Raw genomic sequence first — 25,680 nt, 5'->3', positions numbered from 1 at the left:
ATAACCTATTAAAATGTATGCATCATTTGAATAAACTAGTACCAGAAAATAAATTTAGACTATCCACTCTAAATATACCACATGTGTTTTCATTAGGAAAAATACTGTATCTTATAATGAAAAATGTTAGTATATTTTCTAAAATAAGTTATTTTAAAGCTTTTTGGTGATGTGGCCACAATATACAGACAAGTGTTATTCTGGCCAGACAGCGGTAACTGGATTTTTTCTCCCCCTTAAAAGCATCCTTCTCTGGAATCAGTTTTACCCTCCAGCTTTGTCACTGAATCTTATGTTGTATCCTCCTGTTTAACAGCCATTTTAACCTGACAGTCACAAATGGGTTTGGAACTTGCAAGACTTTTATCTCCAGTGACCTGTAACTGATGGACAGCAGAAGCTTAAGAAAGAGCTTTTTCAAAACAAAAATAGAAAACCAAACCAAAACGACAAAAAAAGTAATTGCTGAAAGGAATAGAGTATATGGGAAGATGAGCAGAGGAAGCAGAATTCTGTACCCGTATGTCCTTTCCTAAGTTTACATCTGCTGTCAAAAATGCAGGTTCATTCCCATTTCTTGGCTGCGACTACCAGCCTGCTTGCTGCAGTTCTGTATCTCTCTGTTTCACAGATGCATCTCTGTCACAAAATATGCAAAAATCTGTTAGTGATTTCTCGCTTCATATACCATCATCTTTAAAGATCAGATTCTCTGATCCTAGGCTTACAGCACTGGGGATAGTAAACTGTGCTTATGGAGTAGGATCTTATCAGCAGCACTTTCCAGCTAGCAGTTCTCATGATCTACTTATCTCCATTATTGTTTTGCTTCCTGTTTCCTCCTCCTTGAACAGCCTACTTTGACTTAACTGAAGCCTTACAGAAAAACATGAAGCAGATAACAAGAGGTGTAGGTCATGGTTACAGAAAAAATAATGCATATAACTCCAACATCATTCCCACCCAACAAGCAAAGAAAAGAAAAAAAAATAGCTAAGCTGTTGAAAATAACAGATCATATAATGAAGTATGTTACCTGTAAAGCATTTAGCAAGGCCTAGTCTCAGAGAAGGGCAAAAATATGGCACACACACACACACTGTCAGTGATTGCAGTATTGGGTTGAATCAATCATCAGAGATGAAGGACACAACACAGCCAATGTGGAGCACAGTCCACACAGCCTTTGAAGATTCAAACACTACTGGCAACAGTTTTAGGTCTATTTAGATAAGGCTGATGATAATTCATATTTTATTCTTGTCTCATATTGAGGACAATGATCCGCAGAGCTCTGCCTGCAGATCTCTATCCCTTCCGCCTTAGAGAAGGGGAACTACTCACTGCTCTCAGGAGAATTGTTAAGGATGGTTGTAGTGCTTGCTAGACATGTGAGATATGATCAACAGATCTCTTATTGCCTTGAATGATATCTCCTGCAGCCAGCGTGTTTATTGAAACCGGCATCAAGCAAAGAGCCTGTGGCTGAGGGCTGTAAAGTTACAGAGTGCCTTACACAAATGGGTTTAGTGATGTGAATTTCATGAAGAATGAAGGCGAAATGTGCTTTTTTATACACAGTGTGCACCTGTGTCATTTTGTTTCTTCATAAGTTACAATCTTTTTTCCACATCTTCCTTAAAAGTCATACTTCTCAACTCTGACATTTCTAGTTTCATTGCCTTGTCAACTCTTTTTTCTCAGGCCACATACACCACCTAGTCCTGTCTCTAGCTTCCTCATATCTCCTAATGCTACCTGATTTTTCTCATTCCTTTGTAGATTTTTCTTATATATTTGCAGAACAGACATCTGAAATACAGGCACTGCAGCATTTTATATCTTTCATGCTTTGCCTTCCTCCTTTGACTTTTTCTTGTTTGTTGTTTTTCCTGAGATCTGTGCCCCTCTCTTTGTTTCATTTGTACACAATTGGAGTTAATAGACACAAGAGACAGGAAGTTCCTACAGTGTCAATTTTGAGCTTTTGTGGTGTTGTTGCATAGGATTCTGTGTGGCCTTGCTTGGTCTGTTGTAGCTGGCAGAGTGAGCAGTGCAGGGAGACTCACTACAGTAACCAACCTGTGCTGTGAACAGGTTCACAGCATTCTACAAACTTGCACAATTTTTGTGTTTCATCCTGCCCCATGATAATAGAGTCCACACCAATCTTATTTGTGGTTGTTCAGGAAACTTTATCCACCTACACCAAGAATTATTCTTGGCAGAAATGGAGAATTCAGTATTCAAGAGCCAAGCATCAAAACAGGCAGGCAGACAAGAGGAACCCTGTCTCTTATTCATATCTGGAAGGAAACAGAACTAAAGTTTCAAATCATGGAACTGCTGTCAAAACCCATGTATAAGCATTCAACAGCATTCAAAATTGACATTTCCCTCTAAGTGTCCTAAAGACGAGGTCAGCCAACTTCGGACAACATGACTTGTGCATTTGTGTTTGCAATAAGAGGGACAGAGCATATATGAAACCCATAACCTGATATTAAAGCCTTCTCTTGAGCCACAGGAGACATAATTTTGAATCCTCTTCGAAAATCCTGGAGGCCAGGCTTCTGAACAGTAGGTTGTCATGTAATAGACGGCTTTTGCTAACTATGTCTCTGGGAAGAAATTAATTAGGATCAAGACTAAATCTTCAGGCTTCTCAAAGGACTAGGCAATATGTAGGCAACTATCTGTCTGGGCTCTGTAAACACTGTATAGCAGTTGAGTTTAACAAAGGAACATAAAACTGTCTCCTCAGAGCAGGACACTCCCGAATGTCCCAAGTCAGGCACCCAGAAATCACTTGAGATATTGTGGGTTCATTGGACAGATAGGTAGAGCTGAAAAGAAGGCAAAGTTTAGAGCAGCTATAGCTTGTTATGTCCCTGCAGTGTTTGAAACAGCTTTTATACCACGCAAAGCAGAAGTCTTTCTCTTTTGTCTTCATTATGGGTTTTTTCCATTTCAGCTTTCTTGATTTCTCGTTGTTGTACACATTCAATTTGGAGTTCATCTAGTCACTTTATCACTGTATCCATTTTTAGCAGACCTTTATTTCTAGGTTTTTAAAAGATCAAAGTCATCCATTTCCACCAATTCAGGAATCATTTCGTGTCTGAGTCTTTAACATAATATGGCTTCCACAGACACTTCTTTTAAGCCTATATCATCATGTATAAAGTTTCATCATGTATAAAGTTTCATCTTTCTTTTTAAAATGTAATTTTAGTAGTTGTTTTCTTGCATCTCAGAGAAGAGAAAATCCAAGCAGAAATGGCTGAGCTGCCATGTATAGTGTTTTATGAGATTCCCGTTCCACAGCCAAATTTTGTACCAAAAATCAAATACAGTTCCTGTAGCTTTGCACAAAGGGACCTCCTCCTGATCTTTGTGATTCTGCTCTCTACACATTACTACCATTTCTTCAATCCTCTGCAGTAAATGGAAATCTTTAAGAGCAAGTTGCCATGCAGTTCCCACAATTTGCACTGGCTCCTCACTGGTATGGAGCCTCTCCTACACGTTCAGAATATTGAAGAAAAGTGGATATTGTTGTTGGAAAGTCTCTCACAAGTTTACACTAGTCACAACAAGCAGGAAGGTGGCAGGTCCTAAGAGGCAAAAGGGTCTTCCCTGGGTGGTGTGCTGGGAGGCAACTGCTGAGCACTTGACATGAGTGTGGGCTTGAGAAGGCTGTCAGAAACCCCACTAAAAAGTTTTTAATATTTAGATATAAAATGTTGACATTATGCCCACAGATAAGGGACAGATTTATGCTCCAGGAGCACACAGTACTCCACCAGCCTCTGACTGAGGTCTTGTGCATACATCTGAAAGACAAATGCATATTGAGTGATTCCTGATGTTTAAGTAGCCAATCTTTTCTACATAAGTAGCATTTACTCTTAAAACTTCCGGCATACCTGGCTTACTTTATACTGCAATATAAATCTTACCTGCATAGTAAGTGTTCAGTGAATGCCAATACTGTCATTGCAATGGAACACAAAGACAAAAGATATTCTTAGTCTCATCCATTTATTCCATGATTTGTGATCCATCTGAACAGCACAGGAAGATGTTAGCTATGCTTTCCCACCTAATTGCATGTCCCTTTGGGGTAATCTCATTCACACACCAATTCCCTACTACATACATCACTGTCCAACCTCACTTGTGGTGAGAGTGGGTGTGATTGATCTGGACTCCAGGAACTCAGCTGGGATACTCAAGTATATGAGCTGTATGCCAGCCTGCGGTAAGAGGAGCTCAGTGCTGGGTCAGTGTAATTGGCAGAACTCAAGGAAGAATATATTGACAAGCAGACGTAACGGTGATCAACATTCTTCTGTTTGCACAACAAAGAAATGTAAACTGAAGTCCTCAGAGATCCAGAATATTTTGACAGTGTAAAAGCTGAATAAATCAAGAATGAATTAACTGTAGGTGAACTATTATTCAGCATTTCTCCAAAAAAGCTGTGTTTTTTCAGAATTTGTTTACAGAAAGGTAAGGAGAGAGAATATTCCTTTCACACATATAATTAACGTGAGTCTTGCAAAAATGTGCTCAAATTGACACATTCAGAGCATCCTTGTAACTCTGTGCCTAAAAACAAAATCCTTCAAGCCAGCTGTGAAAAAAAAAAGAAAAAAAGAAACACCAACTAGTTAATAATCTTACTAAAAATAGTTTACTATGAAATTTTAAGACTAAAATAGGTGGCAAGCAGGTACCATATTTCAATCTGTATTCTATGGAAGGTTTATAATGGTTTTCAGGTCTAAAAAATAACTTTTAAAAAAGTTCTTGTTCTAGTAAATGGGGTTATGTCAGGCTGGTGACCAGTCACTAGCGGGGTTCCACAGGGGTCCATCTTAGGGCCAAGCACTCTGCAATGTCTTTATAAATGACTTTGACTCAGGACTTGAGGGATCACTTAGTGAATTTGCTGATGACAAAATTAGGGGGAGCTGTCAACACTCTCAAGGGCACAGAGGCTCTGCAGAGGGATCTGGACAAATTGGAGAACTGGGTAATCACCAACCCCATGAAGTTCAACAAGGGCAAGTGTTGGATTTTGCACCTGGGACACAGCAACCCTGGCTGTACATACAGACTGGGGGATGAGATGCTGGAAAGCAGCTCTGCGGAGAGGGATCTGGGGGTTCTGCTCAATAGCAAGTTGAACATGAGCCAACAGTGGCCCTGGGAGCCAAGAGGGCAACCGTGTCCTGGGTGCATCCAGCACAGCATTGCCAGCCAGGCAGGGAGGGGATTGTCCTGCTCTGCTCTGCACTGGTGCGGCCTCACCTGCAGCACTGGGTGCAGTTCTGGGTGCCACAGGATAAAAAGAGATTAAGCTACTGGAGAGTGTCCAGAAGAGGGCTACAAAGTTGGTGAAGGGTTTGGAGAGGAAGCCGTATGAGAAGCAGCTAAATTCACTTGGTTTGTTCAGCCTGGACAAGAGGTCTCCAGCTTTCTCACAAGGGGAGGAAGAAGGGCATGTGCCCAGCTCTTCTCTTTGGTGATCAATGACAGAACCCAAGAGAATTGCAGGAAGATGTGCCAAGGGAGGTTGAGGTTGGACATTAGGAAAAGGTTCTTCACCCAGAGGGTGCTGGAGCACTGGAACAGGCTCCCCAGGGAGGTGTCACGGCCCCAAGCCTGACAGTGTTCAAGAAGAGACTGGACAACACCCTCAGACACATGGTGTGAACTGTGGGGTTGTCATATGCAGGGACAGGAGATGGACTCAATGATCCTTGTGGGTCCCTTCCAAATCAGGACATTCTATGATTCTATGAAAATAAGAATCAAGAGTGTTAGAAAAAAATGAACACATCAAATGATGCCACTCTGATAACAGAAACACTGTGTCCAGCAACAGGAATGACAGAGGCAGCTTCTCTTCTGTGTTTTTCCAAACTGTAACAAGTAGAAATTGGGAGAGATCACCTATGAAGGTAAAAGGATATTAGATATTAGACCCATCCCTATGGCGCACGCAGGCCATTATCCTCACTCCAACAAGGACAAGTAGAGAATGCATAGGAAAAGTTGGATAAGCAGGATAAGTATGAAATGATTCTTCACTGAGTATAAAACGATCCAAGAAGCTGGCAATCAGCAGTTTACAGGGGCTTTTTATGCTAGAATTTTCATGCGTAATATCTCTTAACCATTTATTTGAATTTGCTCATGCTTTTGACATTCATAATACACTCTGTCAATGGATTCCAAAGACAAATGCTTGCATTGTTTGAAAAAGCTCTTTTTTTGTTTGCAGCAACATAATATGTAACAAAATAATAATCTTATGATTGCTTCCTCATTCTCCGTATCAGTCCTTATTCTATTGACCTGTATTATATCCACCTTTTTCCCACTGGAGCTTACCAGTCTATTTCATCTTGCCTGACCAGACTCTTTGACCTCCTGTGAAACATTTATGAGTCTATGACATTCATTTGGAGGTAGAAGCACCACAACAATCTGCAATTTTCAAGATATTGGTGCTCCTATGTAGCATAATGATGGTTTCTCCTTTTTTCTCTATTCTTTCCCTAACGGTTCATATTCTGTTTGCTTTTTCGACTGGGCTGACATTTTCAGCGAGCTAACCACAAGGACTATGAGATCTGCCTCTTCAGGAGTAATGGTTAATTTAGACTGATTGTGTATGTAATTTTCCACCTGTACCGTACTTAGTGTTTAGCACTTAGCATCACTGGATTTCACTTGCTGCTTTACCACGCAGTATTGCACTATCCTTTTAGAGCTTTTAAGTTCAAATTTATATTTGATAATCCTGCATGGTATTGTGCTGCCTGCAAATCTTATAATCACTCAACTCTCAGCTTCAACCTCTTCACCGTGCCTTTCACAAATATGCAGAACAGAATAATCACTGTGGTAAGGTCTTTTGATTGTGAAAATTGACCACTTATTTAAAGCATTTTTTCCTAGAATTTAATCTCTTATTTAGAAGACCCTGTTCTTTCTCATCCCACAGCAGTGCCTTTACTGAAGGCTTTACCATTAAAAGCTCTCTGAGCTTGTCAGTGTACTAACCAGATCACATTTATCTATATAGTCATTGACAGCTCCAGTGACCTGAAATAGATCTGTGAGGAATGGCTTCCGTCTACAAAAGCCACACTGACCCTTCCCCACTATATCATTATTATCCATGTGCCAACTATCCCTCACCATCCTTACTGCTTCCTTCCGCCTGCTCAATTGAACGTGAGACTCACTTGGTTACTTTCCAGGACCATCTTTAAAGACTGGTGTCACACTTGCCACTTCCCATTCCTCTGCTACTGAGAAATTTACTGACTTAGGCAGTATATTATGTCCTGTAGCTACTAGTTCAGCAGCTTCATATCCAAATTTCATTAGAGTTGAGGAGGAAAGTCATCTATTTCTGTTGGTTTCTTACTATCCATTTCATCAGTTTGTTAAAAAATCGTTGCCACCGACGCTGCCATTGGAGTCAGTTCCTCAGACTCACCCCTGTGGTGAGCAGACCCTCTGCAGGAGCTTTGCCTCCCTCCTCTTTAGCAAATGTTGAGGCAAAGAATTCTCCTAAATGTTTTCTGTGGTCTTTTCTGCCTTGTGCCCAAACTGTCTCTTGAGATCTTGGTTCTCTGACAGCCTCCATAACTCTGATGTGTTTGAAAGTATATTCTTAGCTCCTACATTTCAGCATTTTTCCTCCTCAAAATCTTCATGTAGTTTTGTGTGTAACTTGTCAGAGTTTATGTTCTCTTCTATTTTTCTGTGTGAATGCAACTTCGAGCAAAGCAGTGTCCATGAACACTTATGCCTAGGCTTCTATGTAGGATCTATAAAAACAAATTGTCAAGTCTTGAATTTCCTTTGCTTTTGCCTAATGGGAACTGGCTGAAGATAACATCAAGAAGATACCAGAAAATTTTATTCTTCCTTTTTAACAGTCTTTACTTGTTCCTATCAACAATTGTGTTGGTGAAATAAGCAGTACGTGCTATTAATGTTACATTATGCTACACTGAGCAATCCTAGCTCTATTTAAAAAAAATTAATTAAAAAAAAGTAATGGTATATCGATTAACTCCAGTAAGATAGTGAATTATCTTTTTATCTTTGACATCTTTCATTCACATATATATGTATTATTTTGCAACAATGATGCAGAAGGCATCAAGTCTATTGTAGTACCAGAAGTCCACTTTGCTGTCTTGTGAGCCACCTACCACTGCAAACTCCATTTCTCTCTCCTGCACTCCCCACAGACACTTGGTCACACACACTTTCCACTTCCTAAGCTCTCTTTCCGTAGCAGCACCTGTAACGTTTCTCCCTCTCTCAGGAAAAGGTGAAAAGAAAAAAGCTGGAGCACCTGCAGAGGGGTGGTGTGAAAGCCATGTCATGCTCTGCACCAGCTCAGTCCATGTCCCGTGGCCCCTCTCTTCCCCGCAGCGTGCCCCCCGTTTTGGGCAGGAGGCGAGAGCAGCCCTCTGCAGGAACAAGGAGCCCGGCATCTCCAGGGCTGAGAAGCCTCAGCTGCTTAAAGAGCTGGTTGGCCACAGAAATCATGGGTGGTTGCTTCAAAAGTGGCATGGGACATGTTAATGTAATTCCTGCAAAGAGAAATGTCATGTGTCTTACTGAGACACCCAAGCTCATGTACCTAAAATGAACTGGAGCGAGTCCAAGACCAGAAATATCCCGTAGCTTTGCTCAGGCCACACATGACACCTGGGATTTCCAAGCACTACAGATCTCTGCTGTGAGGAAATTTGCGCAGCAGATATCCAGTCCGTGCCTGACTCCAGGCAATGATATCGGGCTTTGACAGTACTTGGAAATTCACCAAAATAGATATTCTGGAGTTGCTATTCAGTCTCCAAATACAGACAATCTCTCAGCCTTTTGGACTGATTAACAATAACAGCAACAACAAAAAATATGCAAAAAATGTTTCAGCTATAAAAATGCAATACCTATATAACAGGAATTAAGTGTAATTAGTCTCTTTCCTGAGGTTTAATTATAAAATCCATTAATAAAATGACAGATAGTGATACCCTCTCTACAAATCATTTGAGGCTGCTTTTATCATTAGATTTCCTCATTTAACATAGAAAAAAAATATTCATACACAATTAATTTTCTTTCCTGCAACTAAGAACTATACACCTGCTTAGAGACCGTTCCTTATGCACTGACAGAGACATACACAAGGCTATCATCAGTAGTTTAAAAGCACATCTGAGGAAGGGAAAACCTTTTTACTATATTAAAGCCCTATGTATTTCCTTCCAATTTACCCTGTCTCTGAAATTCTGCTTATATGTATGGCTGGGCTTTTTTAACAAGACAGGTGATGATTACTATAAAATATGTCCAGAACGAAGACTCTGCAACTAAACTCACATTTACTAGAAGCACTTAATTCTAATGATTCGGAGAAGTTTTACAATAGTCTTTCTAATTAACCTATCAATAGTGATGTCACTTAAACACTCCTTAGGAACATTATCTTCTCATTATTGCCAGAAAACATGCTGCCCAATTTTATAGCTCAGTTGATCTTACACATGGATGGAGCGTCTGAATTAACTTGAGCTGAAACAGAATTTTTAAGAGACGTTTCCCATACACACAAACTACTTTCATAATTACATTTAAGTCATTAATATTCAACTTGAAAAACATCTAGAGGGGTTAGGCATTTGGTGTTTACTTTGTGCTTGAACATTGTAAGCATATAATAGAGGAGCATTCTCTTTATCAAATGCCATTGGGTCAGGAGGAGAACCGGTGGGTTTGGGTAGGCATTTATCCCAAACAGCATAGAAATTCAGCCGGGGCACGTTCTGTCAGAAGAAAGAAACATAATGCAAAATCAAAGTGTGTAAAATTGCTAGATTCATAACTGCAAAGAGCATGTTTCTTCAGAATATAGTGTAGGTCAGGCAGCAGCCATCCAAGCTTCCCAGGCTGGCTTGCCAATGTGCTTCAACCTGAAGCTGCTGGGAATGTCTTGAGGGTGTGGAGGCCAATCAGTCCAGCTTGGTAGTCTTTGCTGTTACAAATCAGAGCTGATGCCAGTTTGGGGGGGTGTCCTACCTGTTGGGAGCAGGAAAGGGCCCATCAGTTCATTTTGCATGACTGGCCACCAGATAGCTGCCAGCCTTGCAAAGGGACGCGTCCATCACTGCCCCACGCACTGATCCTGTGTAATGACACCTTCAGATTAAAGTTTATTCCAAAGAGCCGAAGGCAGTCTGTGGCTTTGTGAGATTAAAATATTGGTTTTCAAGTTATGTGCTCTCAAACGCTTTCCCTGCTATTTGTGGATTTAAAACACGGCGATTCGGATCCATACGTCCTGTCAGGCTGCCATGCAAAAATTGTACCTGAGTGGTATGGGAGCTGAAGGTATCATTTTTAGTGATGGCTAACTCTCCAGAATTAGGGAATTGTTTTTTCTGTTAATTTCTTGACAAAAAATGAAATCCATAAAATGTAAAATGATGGAGGACCTAAATGCCGTGGAAAAAGGTAATGTTGTTCCATTGAAGTTTATCTTTTAAAATATTTTGGTGTTTCATCTGAGAAGCTTTATAACTCCACAGCAGGCAGCTTGTTGAAATGCTTCTTAAAAATAATGGTCTGATATTCAAATCTGTCACTTTCCATGAAAGGAGCTAAAGCCACAGGGCCATATCCAATAAAAGATTTAGACACTGAAAGCTTGATGCTGCAACAACTGTTAGGTGGCTGGTGTCCCTCTAGATTCAGAGAGAAGATTAAATGTGTCAAAATGATACCCAAGCAGCCCCCAGGGGAAGTATAAAAGGTAACAAGAAAACGTAACATAAGTATATTAAAAGAAATACAAAAAACAGGAAAGAAAAGGTCCATTGCTTGCTGAGAATGTGGAGAATGAAATATTCAGTGCTTTCTTTGTATCAGTCTCTTTGAGATGTTCAGGACCATAAACTTACTACATCAACTTCAGGAAAGAGAAATTAGTATAAATCAGTATAAGGAGAAAACTACTTAAAGCATACTTAAAAACTACTTAAAGCGTGTCCAAGAATTAATGGGGGACAAGAACGTTAGTGCAGACTAGAGAAAGGAAAACATACTCCCTACTTTTAAAATCAAATAAATGAGAAAAGTTCCTTTAACTTTCATTCTCAGTAATCTGTGCCAAGTTATCAAAAAGTTGAAAAAATCCACCGACATGTAAATAGTGGAAAGCAAATCTTGTAATATCAGTCTAATTTTCATTTCTCATTTCTGATTTTCATTTTAATTCCTTTGTGAGAAAGGGACAAGGAGAATGTATGAGGCATCTTCTTCTGACCTTTCAACTCCAGCTTGTGTGGAATTCACAGAAAAAGGGCTTTAGGTGGAGTCACTGTCATGTGGTTACTGAAAATACACCCTCTCAAAGGCTGTTTTGAATGGTTTGCTCCTGCCTAGAAATTCCAACTGTGAAGTTACCAAGTGTGCTTCTGATCAGTCTGAGATGAAACTATCTCTATTCAATAATTTCATTAATAACTGCAGAACTATTGATAAATACTAAGATAAAATGTGCTGATTCCAAGATGTCAGTATTCACAGAGGGTTTAAGAGAACTTTGAGGAACTGACTTAGATTTCAAAATGAAAGATTCATATTAATGCAGTCAATCTGACAGAAGTCACTGAGGTGCCCGGTGCTTGGTTTAGGGCAAAGAAATCAGATGCACAATGTGAAGTGGGGGATAACTGCCTAGACAGTACTGCGGGGGGTAAATTCGCAAGTTGCAAATCTGGTGTGTTAGAAAAAGGCAAAGGTGTAATTCTGGGGACATTATTAATAAGTGTTTCTCCCATATGAGAAGAATGTTATCATTTGATCTGTTTTGCCCACCCTCAGCTTAGTATTGTCTCCAGTTTGGAGACTGCGGACAGACTTGGAAGGATCCAGAAGAGAAGTACAGGGAAATGTCATGTGTGGCATAAAACTGCAGGAATCGACTTTTGATCCTGAAAAGAGAGTAATGAGGATCCCATATAAAAAGCACTAGGTTCTTTTCAGACCTGTTTCTATGCTTACCGTTACCTTGGCCTCACATTCATGCATATTCAGTATGTGGATATATCTAAGCCTCTTTTAGATAATCACTGTATTTTAAAAAGACATATATAGCCCCACAATTTCTAAATATCTGTTCCACAATAGAAGAGAGAGTGAGTATGTCTGAATGCCTGGACAGAGAGAAAGCATACAGTGTGGTTTCCTCCCATATCAGACATCAGAGAATCTACATTGGCAAGGGGAGGGGAAGGTTATAAATATTTAACTGCAGAAAAAATTAAGAATATAATTTTATACCTTATTAGACAATGAGGAACCACTTCTCAGTTGAGGTGTTCTCTTTTGTATGAATTCCCCAGATATGAATGTGAAGTCTAACTGAAGCTTTTCCTCAGTATAAGTGTTGGTAACTTTTCTGTTTTGTTTTTCTTATCTAATCAGAGCTGGTCTTGTGCTGCAAAGGTGGTATAATTCAGTTTTACATCGGTCAGTCACAAGACACGAATGCACGGAATATAATTAAACCTCTGCTCCTGCAAATACTCATTTTAACTCTGGTCTCACACCTGCTGTAAAATTCAGAGTTCCTGATTTTCGCAAGCCTGTTTCTCTCCCCTCCTTCAGTCACATAAGCAAGATGCTGGCCTTTTCTAAGCTTTCCAAGGTTATTTGCATGTAGAGTTTTATACTAAAAGTGGAAACTATCAGATCAGCTACATGCTGCCTACAGAGAAAAGAAAAAGATTTTAATCCACTGAAATACAGTAAAGGTTACATTAATACAAGATAATTCCTCCATGTTGACCAATGAGAACAGAAGAAACACAAACAGTAAGGGAAAAATGTGACATTAACTTAACCTTTTTACATATTAAACTGTATTAAAATCTATGTGTTTCTACTCTGAAGTGCAGAGAGTTTTATTTGAAGGACTGTACGTGCTCTGCACAGCTTTCATCAGGACTCATTTTAAAGGCTATTTATCAAGGAGCGTTAAAAACACCTCCTTTATTTGATCTAATCTGGCACTTCTTCTCTCAAAGCATGATAACAAGATCATTTTAAATACCTTCTGCAAAACGTTGTCTATCCAGGCAACACGACACAGAAAAGAGCTGTCTTTGAGCCTTTGGAAAATCTGGATTCACTTTTATAGAATTCGTGCCAGGGTTAATTTGTTTGACGACATTTAGAAACAGGTTTTCCCAAACCAGTTGAATTTTGTCTGTATTTGGCCTGACTGGTGTCCTAGTGGGTATGTTACAAATTCATCTTCTGTCTGTGTTACAGAAGTGGTAAAAGAGATTTTCCACTTTTTGCTCTGTATGCAGCAGTTACATCCTACCATCCACCCCAAAAGTCAGGGTGATGCAAACAGCCCTGCATGGCCAAACCCGGGGGAGATCTCTCCGAGACCCAGAGAGAACCTACACTGTGTGTCACTGTGGTTTGGAGGTCATCAGAAGTGTCTGAACGGTGTGTACTGCATGGTACAACCAAATGCATTCTACCTAACAGAGAAAATCTGCTAAGGAAGAAATTTGCACTGCAAAAATAAGGCCTTTTTGCACAAAATAATCCTGATTATTTTCCCCCACTGCTCAGTCTGCAGTACTTACCATGTGTGATAGCAAGACTGAGAGGTTTTATTTGGATCAATGGCTTTTTAGTTAAGTACTGGCATAGATTGTGTACAGAATCCTGAGAGACTTCTTAAAATAGGATGCAACCCCTTTTGACAAAACATGAATTCCTATTGAGAAACACTGTCATAGTGATTTTAGTAGCATCCTTTCTGTCCCTGAACAAAAGTAGGGACTAGATAACTTCTTGACATCCCTTCCAGTTTTCTTTGATGTTAGGAGTCTTGTCGACACTTGATATTCTGCACATTTATTTGGTAAATACTATATCTCAAACTCAGGAAGGAAGGAAAGCCTCTGAAGGATTACACTTTTAGTTGGCAGAAATACAATAATGGCAAATAAAACATACAAAAAGAAAATATTTCAATGTCCAAGGCCAGCAAAGAGCTGGTTTTGTCAAGACAGGCTTGTAAGAGGAAAAGGAAGTGCTTGTCATCTTGATATCTGTATAGTCTCCTTAAAAGCCTCTCTAGGAGGCACGCAGTGTTGCTACTGTAGTGCAGTGGACACACACGGTGAGGAAGCTGTAGATGCAGACCAAGGCAGGTGTGACCCTCCTGAGCAGATGTGCATCTCTGACTCTGATAAACGAGTTTGCTGAACCAACTCACCTGAGACCCTCCCGCACCCCTCCTGGGTGCCAATCACCCGGATTCTCACCTGTACCAGTGCCAGGAGATCAGCCCTCCTTCTGGGCTTCACCTGGGCCACCTTGTGATGAGGCTGGAGGCTTCTGCAACACAGCTGCAAAACATGAACTCCGAAGGCTGTGATACTGCTAATACGAGGCTCACACATTACCTCATGTTGTTGTTTGTTTAACTTTCTCACAAAAAAAAGAGTGGGTGGCTGTGATACCGCAGCACCAAACAAGCTGTACAGCTGCTGCGTGCTACGTGTGCTGTCTGCAATGTCAACCAGGCATGGTGAAAAGTGTCTGCTCTCCTGCTCATGGAGAAGGTTTCTAGCTTTGCAAGTCATCTCTTCTCATGGAAAGAAGAGCAAAACCAAAACATCCCAGCAGGAGGCAAAGCCAGAAGGGAAATAAGGGTGGATGGGAGATGCAGACATCAGTACTGCCTTTTACAGCTGTAGAAATAGAGGTGGAAAAATAATAATGAATCTAACTCTGGTTGGAAAGCCAGCCTGGAGATGAGTGGCAGAAATCTGTAACCTTGGAGTCAGCTGTTCTGAGTAGAAGGCTCAGCCAGGGGCTGTGCTTACTCCAAGCAACAACCTTCTGTGGATATATATTTCAAAGCGTGCTCTCGTAAGAACTCCAGCAAATCTGTGTGATCTGCTCCATAGCCACTAACCTTTCTTTGTTTAATAGTTTGCTTCATAACAATCCTTAATTTGGTGTGAAACTTTGCTACCAGGATTTCTATATTCAAATGATGGATCTTTGTACTTTGAACCTCTTTTTTCTCTATAAAACAGCAAGTCAAATGCAGCAACAGTTTTCTTGGGCTCATACAATACTGCAAATTAAATGATAGCACAGATAAAATTTCCAGTGATTCCAACATACAAGCAATTAAAAAAAAAACCTTTATGTGTAGAAGACATGAGGCAAGTTGCAAACTCATTGCACTGATCTTGGCAGAGGAGGAGCAGTGTTTGATATACCACATTCAGAATCCACTTTGGAGGTTATTCCATCTGCCAGTAATATCCCTCAGACAGACAGGAACAAATTTACCTTGATGTGTCTGTCTGTCATTCAAGTAACCTGTGATCCATTGAATATGTCTTTTTCTGAAATGCTCATTTTACTGCAATTCTGTCTGACTCAATATTCTTCTTACCCGACAGGTAGGAGATCAAATAATTGAAATCAATGGAGAAAGCACAAGGGACATGACACATGCCAGAGCAATAGAGCTAATCAAGTCTGGTGGCAGGAGAGTGCGGCTGTTGTTGAAACGTGGAACGGGCCAGGTCCCAGAATATGGTGGGTTTTCATCTTTACATTTTTCTGTGTGCACAAACCTATGTAAATTAATTACATTGCTTTTGAGTTAAGTAGCAGCTGCAGATATTTATATTGTAATGTCCTAGGGCACATTAATTATGGGCTTAAGTGCTTACCTGAGTAAGGTGGACTTATTTGCGTGTTTAAGTGCTTCCTTGGCTCAAGACCGTGTATGTGTGTACATCACTGTCATCTGCTGCCTTCTTGACATAGGCAATGGTCTATAAGATGTACACTGGAGGAAGCACTTTGAACTCTTTAGGGGACATCTCTGAGTGTGCTGGGAGTTGCTGATTTGCCAAAAAACTGTCCTTTCTTCCTCTATTGGTACTTCTCTGCACATTTTGAATCACAGCAGATGATCTTGTTGCCATGCAATTCAGTGGCTCAGGTTTAAACTCAAAGCATTAACAAGAATGTACTTCTTTGACAACCTCACTTACTCTATTATCTCTGACAACACACACGGATAATCAAGTAGAAGCCAACTCTGAAATAAAAAGGAGACTTTGCTCATTATGGTGAGAAAGCAGGATCCATTCTGCTCATGTTTTTTTTCAGGGTGACTTCTAGGACTTTTTTTTTTAAGTATTTCAAAAAGTATCAGTCACTTAGAAACCTTATTTCACTATCGAAATGACAAGAAGTAGAAATAAATTATCCAAAGGTAATTCAAAGACAAAAAGCTCTTTTTAAAATCGAAATCAGGGCTTATTCAAGAATGTGGTGTGACGGTGTCATGTATTTACATAAGTTCTGTGATGTGCACAGCCGGGCCTAAAATCTCACAGGAAAAGGGTTTTTTTTTTTTTTAATTCTTTGTCTTCCTTATGCTAGGAGGTCCAAAACTCTATTTAACTTCTCTAACGTTACTTTTGAAATTCCAGCATCATTTCCCATGAGAATCAGAAAATGCAGTAGTGTATAAAAAAATCAAAGTAACACTTAGGCTTAACTGTAGGTTCAGGTCACTCTTTGTTACCAACACAAATTCATTATCTATCTCTGTTGAAGACATTAAAGTAAATTCCACTGAAAGTCAGTGCTTTGCCACCTGTCAGTCACATTTTCTTCTCTAAACTAGAGCCAGTTCTGTGGCTGGGCCAATGCTTGGGACAGCACTTGTTAGATTTTTTCCAGCTTTCAGGAGCTCCTGGATAAGAACAGCAAGGATGGGCCATAGCTCACCCATCTGATGATAAAGTTAGTGAGTTATGCTTTTAGTGAGTGGGAACAAAGTCAAATTGCTTTCAGGGATTATTGATAAATTGCTATTAGGACATTTAACATCAACTTTAACCAATGTATAATCCTTTCAGGGCAACGTCCAGTGGAGATTCAGACCACATCCCAAACTCTTTTGCAGGGGAAGGTGCATCAGTTTTAATGAAAGAACAAACAAACCTCTGGGACTGATACAGCAGTAGTAATCCTCAAATCGCAGAACCATGTATCGACAGTTCTCTGGTTTGTCAGCAAATGATTTAATCTAAGGAGGGTCACAGGAGGCTGTTATGAGCAAAGAATTTGTTGCAGTTCAGACCCATTTCAAATTTGACTTTGTTAAGATCCCAGTTCTGGATGGCATTTAAACCTAGGCTAACAAGAGATTCAAAATAAATGTCCAAATTTATATAGCCTTCTAAATCTGCACTTTATTACAGAATCATAAGAAAATTTAAATAGATGTAAAAAAAAGTTCAGCGTAAACAGCATTTTTGGGGGGAAAAAAATCTCCCAAAAGGTATAAATGTTCATGAGCCTTCCCTTCCTCAGAAGAACCTGAGTAGAAAATACTGATAAACCACAACAAATCTGGGTTTACAATGATAACAGAAAGAAGCAAGATAACTTCACAGGACTGTGTAAGGCTGTGCTCACCATTCAAAATGCATTTGGAATTTTCAGCAGAAAGGCTGTGTAAAAATGCAGATTACTGTGATATAAAAGTTACTGCAAAGTAGTGCTGTCTAATGAGAGCATTTTTGTAGCTGCATCCCCAGCCTGCAGCTTTCTATGGGAGGAGAACTAAGTAGGTGTGCTTGAAAGCTGTGTTGTCCTACTGCACTGAAAAAGCAGTAAAAGTGTTCAGGATTTACTTTGCAATGTGCACACAACCTAGAGAAAGCATCACAGCAAAGGATAACATCCAAATGTCTGCAGTTCTTAATGTGTGCGTTGTGCAGGCAGAGAAGTATCAGTGCTGTATCCAGTGTGCAGGCAGAATGGAAGCAAAATAAGAAGAAGCCTGTTGAAATTAGCTGAAATATTAAAGTTGTCCCTAGGTCATTTCCCAAAGCAATGAGAAATACTCTAAGAACAAACAGAAGGTGCACGTAAAAATCAACAGCAACCTGCTTAGGAAGCTAAAACAGAAATTAACAGACAGAAATTATTAAAACTGGAGGCCAGAATCTCAAGGGGAAGTAATTGTGCTGCAAAGAATGTCTGCCAGAGTATTAATGACAAGGACTCCCAGAAAAGAATGTCCTTTCCAAGTGATGGAAGACTGAACACAGAGAAGATTGTGACAGTAAGCTCGAGGACAAAGTGGCCCTGAAGACAGTAGATAAACCAGCCAATATTGAGTAGTTCCCTCTTCTTCCCGCCACAATTACATGGTTGAGATGTGACAAAACTAAGTGGAGCTTTTTTTACTGAAATAATCAGCCTTTTTTTTTTTTCCTTAGCAAGTACCTGTCAGAAATAGTTCTTTTTCTCGTCAGGGTCCAACTCTGGAGACCAACAGTTGGAAATAAGACTTAGCTGATTATAACAATGCAGGGCTGGAGGACTGAGCTGGTATCCATATTCCAACAGTGGTGTGCAGGAGAAGCCTCGGGAGGAACATAAAATCAGAGCAAGTATACCAGGGTCCTTTCCTGGATATTCTCAGTCTCTGACAAGTGAAATGGTCAGAGTCTTCTCAAGTCTGTGTTTGAAGGCTGTCGAGGTTTTGATGGCAGGGTGACAATAAAACCGTGGCAGGTGTATTGTTAACCCCCTCTTCCTCCCCTTCCTCCTTCAGCCCCTTCCTCTGCCCCCTTCCCACTCAGGACAGGCGATCGGGAGGGAAAGAAGTACAGAGAGAAGAGAGTTGGAAAAATTAAAAATGTTTTACTAATGCTACTAATAAAAATAGAGAAAATTATACAAAATTTACAAAACCAATCTTGAAAGTCTCAGCAACTGCTCCAGTAGATGAGGGGCTGGCACCCAAAGTCCTGGACTGGACTCTACAGCCAACTGGAACTGGATTCAGTCTCTAACTAGGCCTCAGTTCGCAGGGACGACTAGCAAGGTCCTCTCCTAATGTCAGCCGTAAGGAAAAGGGGCGAGATCCTCGTGATCTCCCGCTTTTATATGAAGTATTCATGTGAATGGGATGTTATACTCTGTTGGTCAGTTTCTTGGTCACCTGTTTCTCGATGCCCCTCTTGCGAGATGTGCATCCGTCCTTATCAATAACCTCTCATTCGATTGCTATGTTTACCAAAATATGTATCTGGTTCTCCAGGAAAATGCAGCTAATATGAAGGCTTTAGCTGACAGGCAAATTCACTAAAAGAGAAACTTTTAACAAAACCAGGACAAAGATCTTTCCAACAGCGGTGCTATTCAGATTTACAGCATTAAAAAGAAGAGAGCTTACCAAGAACAACTTCAACCAACTGGCCAAAACCCACCACATTATTGTCTCTCCGTCTTCAGCTTTTTGATTTTCCTTGTGCAATATAATCAATGCTTTTTATAATTCTAGAGTCATGTTTCTGTTAGTACAAAATATGACCTCACATATTTAAGTGCAAAGTGTTTGAATGATGATGTGATTGACATCAGTAAAAGCAGTGTTAAGAAAAAAATCATCAATGGTAAGAAAGTGATCTGTGAAAGAAAAGAATGTGTTTTGAAAAGAAGGAAGCACTCAGTAAAGAAACTAAGAACAAGCTTCTGTGAGGCTGTAAATCTCCTGAATGAGTTATGTCACTTTTTGCTGCCAGGAAATCTGTCCCTGCAAGTGCAGCTGGGAAAATTCTGGAGGAGCTGAAGCACTATTTAAACCTAGGGGAAGAAATAAAGTGCGTTGCAAATGCATCATTTACTTCAACTCCAGCTGCTGATTTTGCTTGAAAACAAATTCCAGCGATCCTTTTTCAGAGCGAGAAATCCCATTGTAGCATGCACAGTACCATCAGACTATATGGGAAGGAGCACAGATGTGATTAATGCTCCAAAATGGTAGCTGATTTCACAGCAGGGTGCAAGAAAAGAAGCTTAGAAAACAGATGTTTTATCACCCAGCATCTCAGAACATGTTTGCTGAGGATAAGGATAGCCAGAGGAACTGAGCTTCCACTGAAGGTGAATTATCACAGCTCATCCAAACCCGAAGAACATCAGCATCATGTTTCATAGGAAATAGTCTGCCAGCCATGTTCTCTGAAGGACCAAGTCATAGTAAGAAATCACATTACTGCACAGCAAAGACTAGAAGTACTGCTGGAAATCCCGACCTCAAAAGGTACTTAATGCCCAGGGAGTCCAGCTGGAGGGAGTGTGAAGTTTCATAGATGTCACAGGACACAAAATTCATGGTCATCACTGTAGCACTGAACACTTCTCACCCCGGCATTGAATACAATTTGCATAAAATGACAGATCAAGATTTTTCTTGCAATGGCTGCCTAATTCCCTGCGTGGGCCTCTGCCTACGAGCTGGTTGACTTCAGCAGGAGCTACTGGGTGTGCAGCGCTTCTACAAATCAAACTGCTCACACTGTGGGAGTCTAATTACAGATTCTCCTATTTTTCAAGCCTTAGCCATAGCTGTATAAACACTGTGAGAAGGACATGTACAATGAGCAGCCAAACTTCGGAATGAAGAGACATCCCTAAAGGCAAAATGTGGGAAAACTGTTCACAAAATCCCAAAATAGTAACATTAAAGATTAAATAAAACTAGCAAATCATAGCCTTTCCGTCCAGCAATGAGCTCAGCAAGAGACAAGTTAATTCTAATGACAGATCAGCCCCAGGAAGCTACAGTTTTCTCTGAGAACAACCACTGTTTTCTCTACATATCTATGGAAGACAGTGCCTAGGAAAGCCAGGGATGTTTCATTCTCAGTCCCAGCAGTCCTGGCAGCTTGCTTCTTCTGGTTTACTTCTTCTGGCATTTCCCAGCTGGAGCTTTCATTACTCAAAGCTATGTTAAAATATATAAGTTCCTAGAAGTATGTGAAAGCAATGAGTCTTATAACCAAATAACTGCAAACAGAGCATGAAGGTGGCAGAGGCTGAAGCACGGTTAACCCTTGGAGGTGGACTCCAGGCACAACCTCCTTCCCCAGATACTTTCTGTCTGGCGCTGCAGAGGGAGCAGAAACACCGAGTTTCACCCATAAGGAATATCTACAAAAAAAAAAGCTAATTCCTGCTTTCACAGCAGGACTTCAAAATCATAGCTTCTATCAAGTTTGGTAGTTTTTTCACTTAGTTTTAGGTTGCTTGAGAGCTCCTGCAGAAAGTTTTAGAGACTCCAGCCCATTCACACTGAGATTTTGGAAGAGTTTTCCATTGTCCTGCCTTGGAAATCTGGATCTGGCCCTGAGCGTACTGGGTCATGGTACAATGCTAACACACATAGAGCTGCTAGAACCAGAATCAGTGAGACTTGCTGAACACAGAGTTTGTGTCTCATGGCTGGTTGATGCTGTATGGATTTTCCCTCCATCCCCAGCCTTGTTTGACTTAATTAAAAGACGTCCTGGGGTCACACTGTGCATTTTCGGAATCTCTTGCTTCACACGATGCTGAATTATGTACAAAACTCATCCCATGGGTTCATGTCATACAAGTGATTTTGCGGAACTAGAGTTTAGATTCGGTTTCGGCTATTTAAGGGAGGAAGAGTTCTGTATGCAATGGTAAAGTTTCAGTATACACAAAATCATTGCTTGTTAACAGATAAAAGCTACAAGTTATTTAGCAGTAAGTCAGGACCTTGAAGAAATTCTCAGATCATAATTCAACACGATGCCACCAACAAAACCAAAAAATGTCAGAGTTGATACCAATACAAAGATTTTTCATACAAGTAATTTGACAGAGTTCTGAAATGCATTAAACTCTTTGCTTTTGATTTGTTATGACTCCTTCAGAAAGCACCTCAAGATGTACTCCACATCTGTAGTCCAGGCAAATCTATGTCCTGAATATATATGCACAGTAGTTCCAGTCATCCACTAATATTTAGACTTACAGCATGCTTATTTGTCTTAGCTTTTCAGAAATACTTCTGTCCTGTTACATATAAGCCTTTTATTCAGTTGTTCTAAACTTACTAAGAATTCTCTGCTCTAACAATAGTGAAATATCTGTATGTCACTGGTTCTGTTAATTCTAATGATTGGTCCTAGGCTGTTCCTCCCCTTCCTTTAGGAATGGTACCTTCCAGTCTCTCCATGTGCATGAAAAGTGACAAGCATGGGTCCCCATATTTCTACTTATTGGGCCACCCTAAAGACACGGTTTGTAAACTCTGCATGTGTATTATCTTTCTCTAATATGCTTTTGTTTCTCACAACTGTTAATAGACTCTTTTCCAACTTCTTACAAGCTAGCTTGCTTATTAGTCTCTACAGTACTCAACATTTCTTTCGTAATAAATTATCTTATATATCAAAGCAGCTATGCATTTTACAAATGTCTTTTAATATCCTAGATAACTAGTTGATCAAGTTACACTGCTTCTAGTGCAAGAAACACAGCCATAGATCTGCTACATATCTGCTTTTTTCTCATGACAAAAATTTATACTCTGGATATGACTTTTCAGTTAGAAAATCTTGAACTTTGGGGAACCAAAGCCATAATTTTCCTCTTTATTATGGTATTCGGCTTGCAAAAATATTAGTAATGTGAGGGTAGAAGTTAGATGCTGATCTCAAACAATATTTATATGCATCCTCTTGAAGAAATAACTAATGTAAAATTGAAGACTTTTTGTAACACGCTGTTAGGCAATACCTGTTTTTTAAACCCAGTGGCTATGCTAAATTTACACGCAGCACTTTGCACTTGATTTCGAGCTATTTTCATCATAAATCAGATCCAACTGCACAGCTTGTTCAGATACAGCAAATTTGTAATGCAGAGTCATGGCCCAGAAATGATACCTGGAAAGCAAAGGAAAAGAAAAACTTATTTTTCCTATTTGGTTATTGATTGCTGTCATCACAGGAAATGCAGAAGTGTTCAGATGCACTCAGTCTGTCTGCTGTTGACTTTGCACAACGTTGTATATTTCCTAAAATTAGAAGGCCAGTATCACACTATTGAAGCAGACTGGAAATAGAAAGGGATTTATACCCAAAGGTATCCTCCTAGCCTTTGGGCTTTGAGCAGCTCCTCCAGCGTGACACTCACAGAATTCCTACCCCAGCACCCAGGCACTAAGATGTGCTTAAGGTATCATTCTTGTGCGTGCAAATTCGGGTAGCCTAATCGATTGCTTGCATGTCTTGCCAGTTACAGCTTATTTCCAATTTGTTTCTATACGTAAAAATTTAATGAACACAGACATGTCCTTATACGTTGTTAGTGCAGAGCTGGACACATCTAGAGGCCATGTGAAAATTGTACCCATGTAGTTTAAGCATTTATGTCACTATCAGAGACCTCCTTGCAACAAAGAAGTTTCTGCATTCTGCAGAAATCTGAATTGTGCCATTCCTTGCCATCATTCCCGCCTGACTTCTGCTTTGTTCATTCACCAAAAGTAGTTCAGCGATGTCACGAGATTAAAAATCCAGGCTGACATTAGGACCATCTTACAAGTTCCAGTTGTCAAGCATAGGAAGTTTAGTGAACTGCAGTTCCACTACAACTATTTATAACCACAGCTTTCTGTGCATTATCTTTATTTTTCCTCCTCTAGCATAAAGGACACAGGAAATGAGTATTTTTTTTCCTGAAATAAGTAGAAACATAAATACTTAATAAATACAGCTAAAGTTAGTTTTGCACAGTCACTCAGCTGTGAATAGTTCTGATTATTTATTTGGCAGGACGCGTTAGGACAGAATTATTTTCCCAGTAAAATATAACCAGAAAATCCAAAGCAATTTAGTTTAGGTCAACACCAAAACTAAAATACTTGATTGATAGAAAAGTAATAGCAGGTCAAATGAAAATAGGTGTGTTATAAAATGTTTCCATTTCAGGTGTTTTGAGGGGAAGGTTTTTCCTAAAGAGCTAGTTTTTCAGTGGGGCTTTTCCCAACAAAAAGTGTGGCTGTACTACCATTCATAAGAGCCCTGATCAAGGATGTAACTCAAATTTCCTGATGTAGAACAGATATATTGACCATTCTAGCACACCTTAGGAGAGGCCTCTCCCATAACTTCACAGTGTGGTCTGTTATGAGTCCACATGTCTCCCACTGTTCCATTTTGTATAAATAGTCACTTATGGAAGATAATCCATAGGCTTACTTGAAGTTAGATATAGCACAGAAGAGATGCAGGTGCCAGATGTCAAGTGATATGTGCCTGTGCTTTCTTGCACCACAGGTTTGTTAGCTCTTACTAGCGAACACCACATTTATATTTGAAGAAAATAGATGAAAAATTGAGATCTTGTAGTGTGTTTTTAATGTTTGAATACAGTTAATTCCCTCTGAAATCTCTACTCAGCTGCAAAGTGCATTTTTCTAGTTCTTCAATTCTGTTAGTATGTCTGAAACTTTTATGTTTGTCTAATAAATGGCTAAAGCCTCTTGGCCTGTACGTTCAAGCCAGATACTCCTACCTGTCCAGTTTACTGATCAGATCATCTAATTCATCCTATTTTTAATGCTCATTTTATAAATCACTAGAGCTGAGGTTGAGTGTTATTCGAAACTTGAACTACCCTATATATCATTCATCTGATGTGAGTCCAAAAATCAATAGTCATTTTGGAAAAGTGCCCTTTCCATCTGTGACCACCTTGGTGGAACTGCAAACATTCATTCATATTCCTGCTGCATTTCTAATACCATCTTCTTATTTCTAGCAGTACCAACTTAATTTCAGGAACCTGTGGTGTGTATTACAAAAAAAAAAAAAAAAAGGACTAACTAAATGAATCAATATACTGGTTTAAAAAATTGGTCTAAAAGCATCAGGCAATTTAAATATGGGCTCCCAAAGGTTCTAGCTGTTTTATTGCTATGGGGAAAAACTATTCAAGGACAAAACTGAACATTAACATTTGCTTTATGAACATGTCTTTAGTATTTAATAAATATATAGCAGCTGGTAGGAAAGTAGAACAGCCTTCTGTTAAATAACAGTGTCTGTGTATGTATATCTGGGTATGTATAGTTATTTCTGTCTCATTATGCAAATTTTTATTTTAAAATATATGTAGACCTTTTACATAGGTATCCCTTGATGTAGAAATAGAAAACATAGTTTTGAAAGGAAGAGGGACACATGGGAAAGCATTTTCAGTTCTGTGGCAATGTCGAGCTTCGAGGGAAGAGATACCTTTTCCCTATTTTTTAAATGCAAAAATGCGAAGTCTCTTCCATACTCCTAAACATTGCTTTGGCAATTACATTCCCAGTGGCTTTGGCCAGTCCAGCTGAATTCTCTAACCCACACTTCCTCCATCTGTATAACAGGGATAGTAATATTTACTTACCTATCTCATGGGAGTGTTATGGGGATTAGCTATTCAATGCCTGAAAAGCACTTTACAGATTAAAATTCCTAGTTGACTACTAAATATTATTATTAAAGCAGAACCTCGCTAATCCACACACATAATCCACATCAAAATTGGCACTGTCCCCCCACATCTGAGTAAAGATTTAATAATAAGGCTGTTGAGTAAGTTCTCTTATTACTAAGGCTTAATTATTATAATGTAATATTCTGGAGTAGATTTACTAATATGGTGTAAAGTGTAGATGATTAC

At 39.7% G+C, this 25,680-nt stretch overlaps 1 protein-coding gene across 23 annotated transcripts in view; it reads left to right on the top strand.

The window, feature by feature from the left end:
- Window positions 1-25,680, top strand: part of MAGI2 (membrane associated guanylate kinase, WW and PDZ domain containing 2) — a 745,411-nt gene that overhangs the window by 705,513 nt on the left and 14,218 nt on the right. For 19 of the 23 annotated variants that reach the window (XM_071803473.1, XM_071803465.1, XM_071803462.1 and 16 more), the window contains one exon: window positions 15,555-15,693. In XM_071803473.1, coding sequence (XP_071659574.1) covers window positions 15,555-15,693 — 139 coding nt within the window. Of the gene's footprint in view, window positions 1-15,554; window positions 15,694-22,133; window positions 22,245-25,680 lie in introns of all 23 variants that reach the window. The other 4 variants (XM_071803474.1, XM_071803476.1, XM_071803480.1 and 1 more) reach the window with 2 other exon arrangements.

This window comes from Patagioenas fasciata, chromosome 1, assembly GCF_037038585.1.
Source record: "Patagioenas fasciata isolate bPatFas1 chromosome 1, bPatFas1.hap1, whole genome shotgun sequence".
In the NCBI taxonomy this organism is placed as follows: domain Eukaryota; kingdom Metazoa; phylum Chordata; class Aves; order Columbiformes; family Columbidae; genus Patagioenas; species Patagioenas fasciata.
Note: the sequence above shows the minus strand (reverse complement) of the source record. Positions and strands in the feature narration are given on the sequence as shown.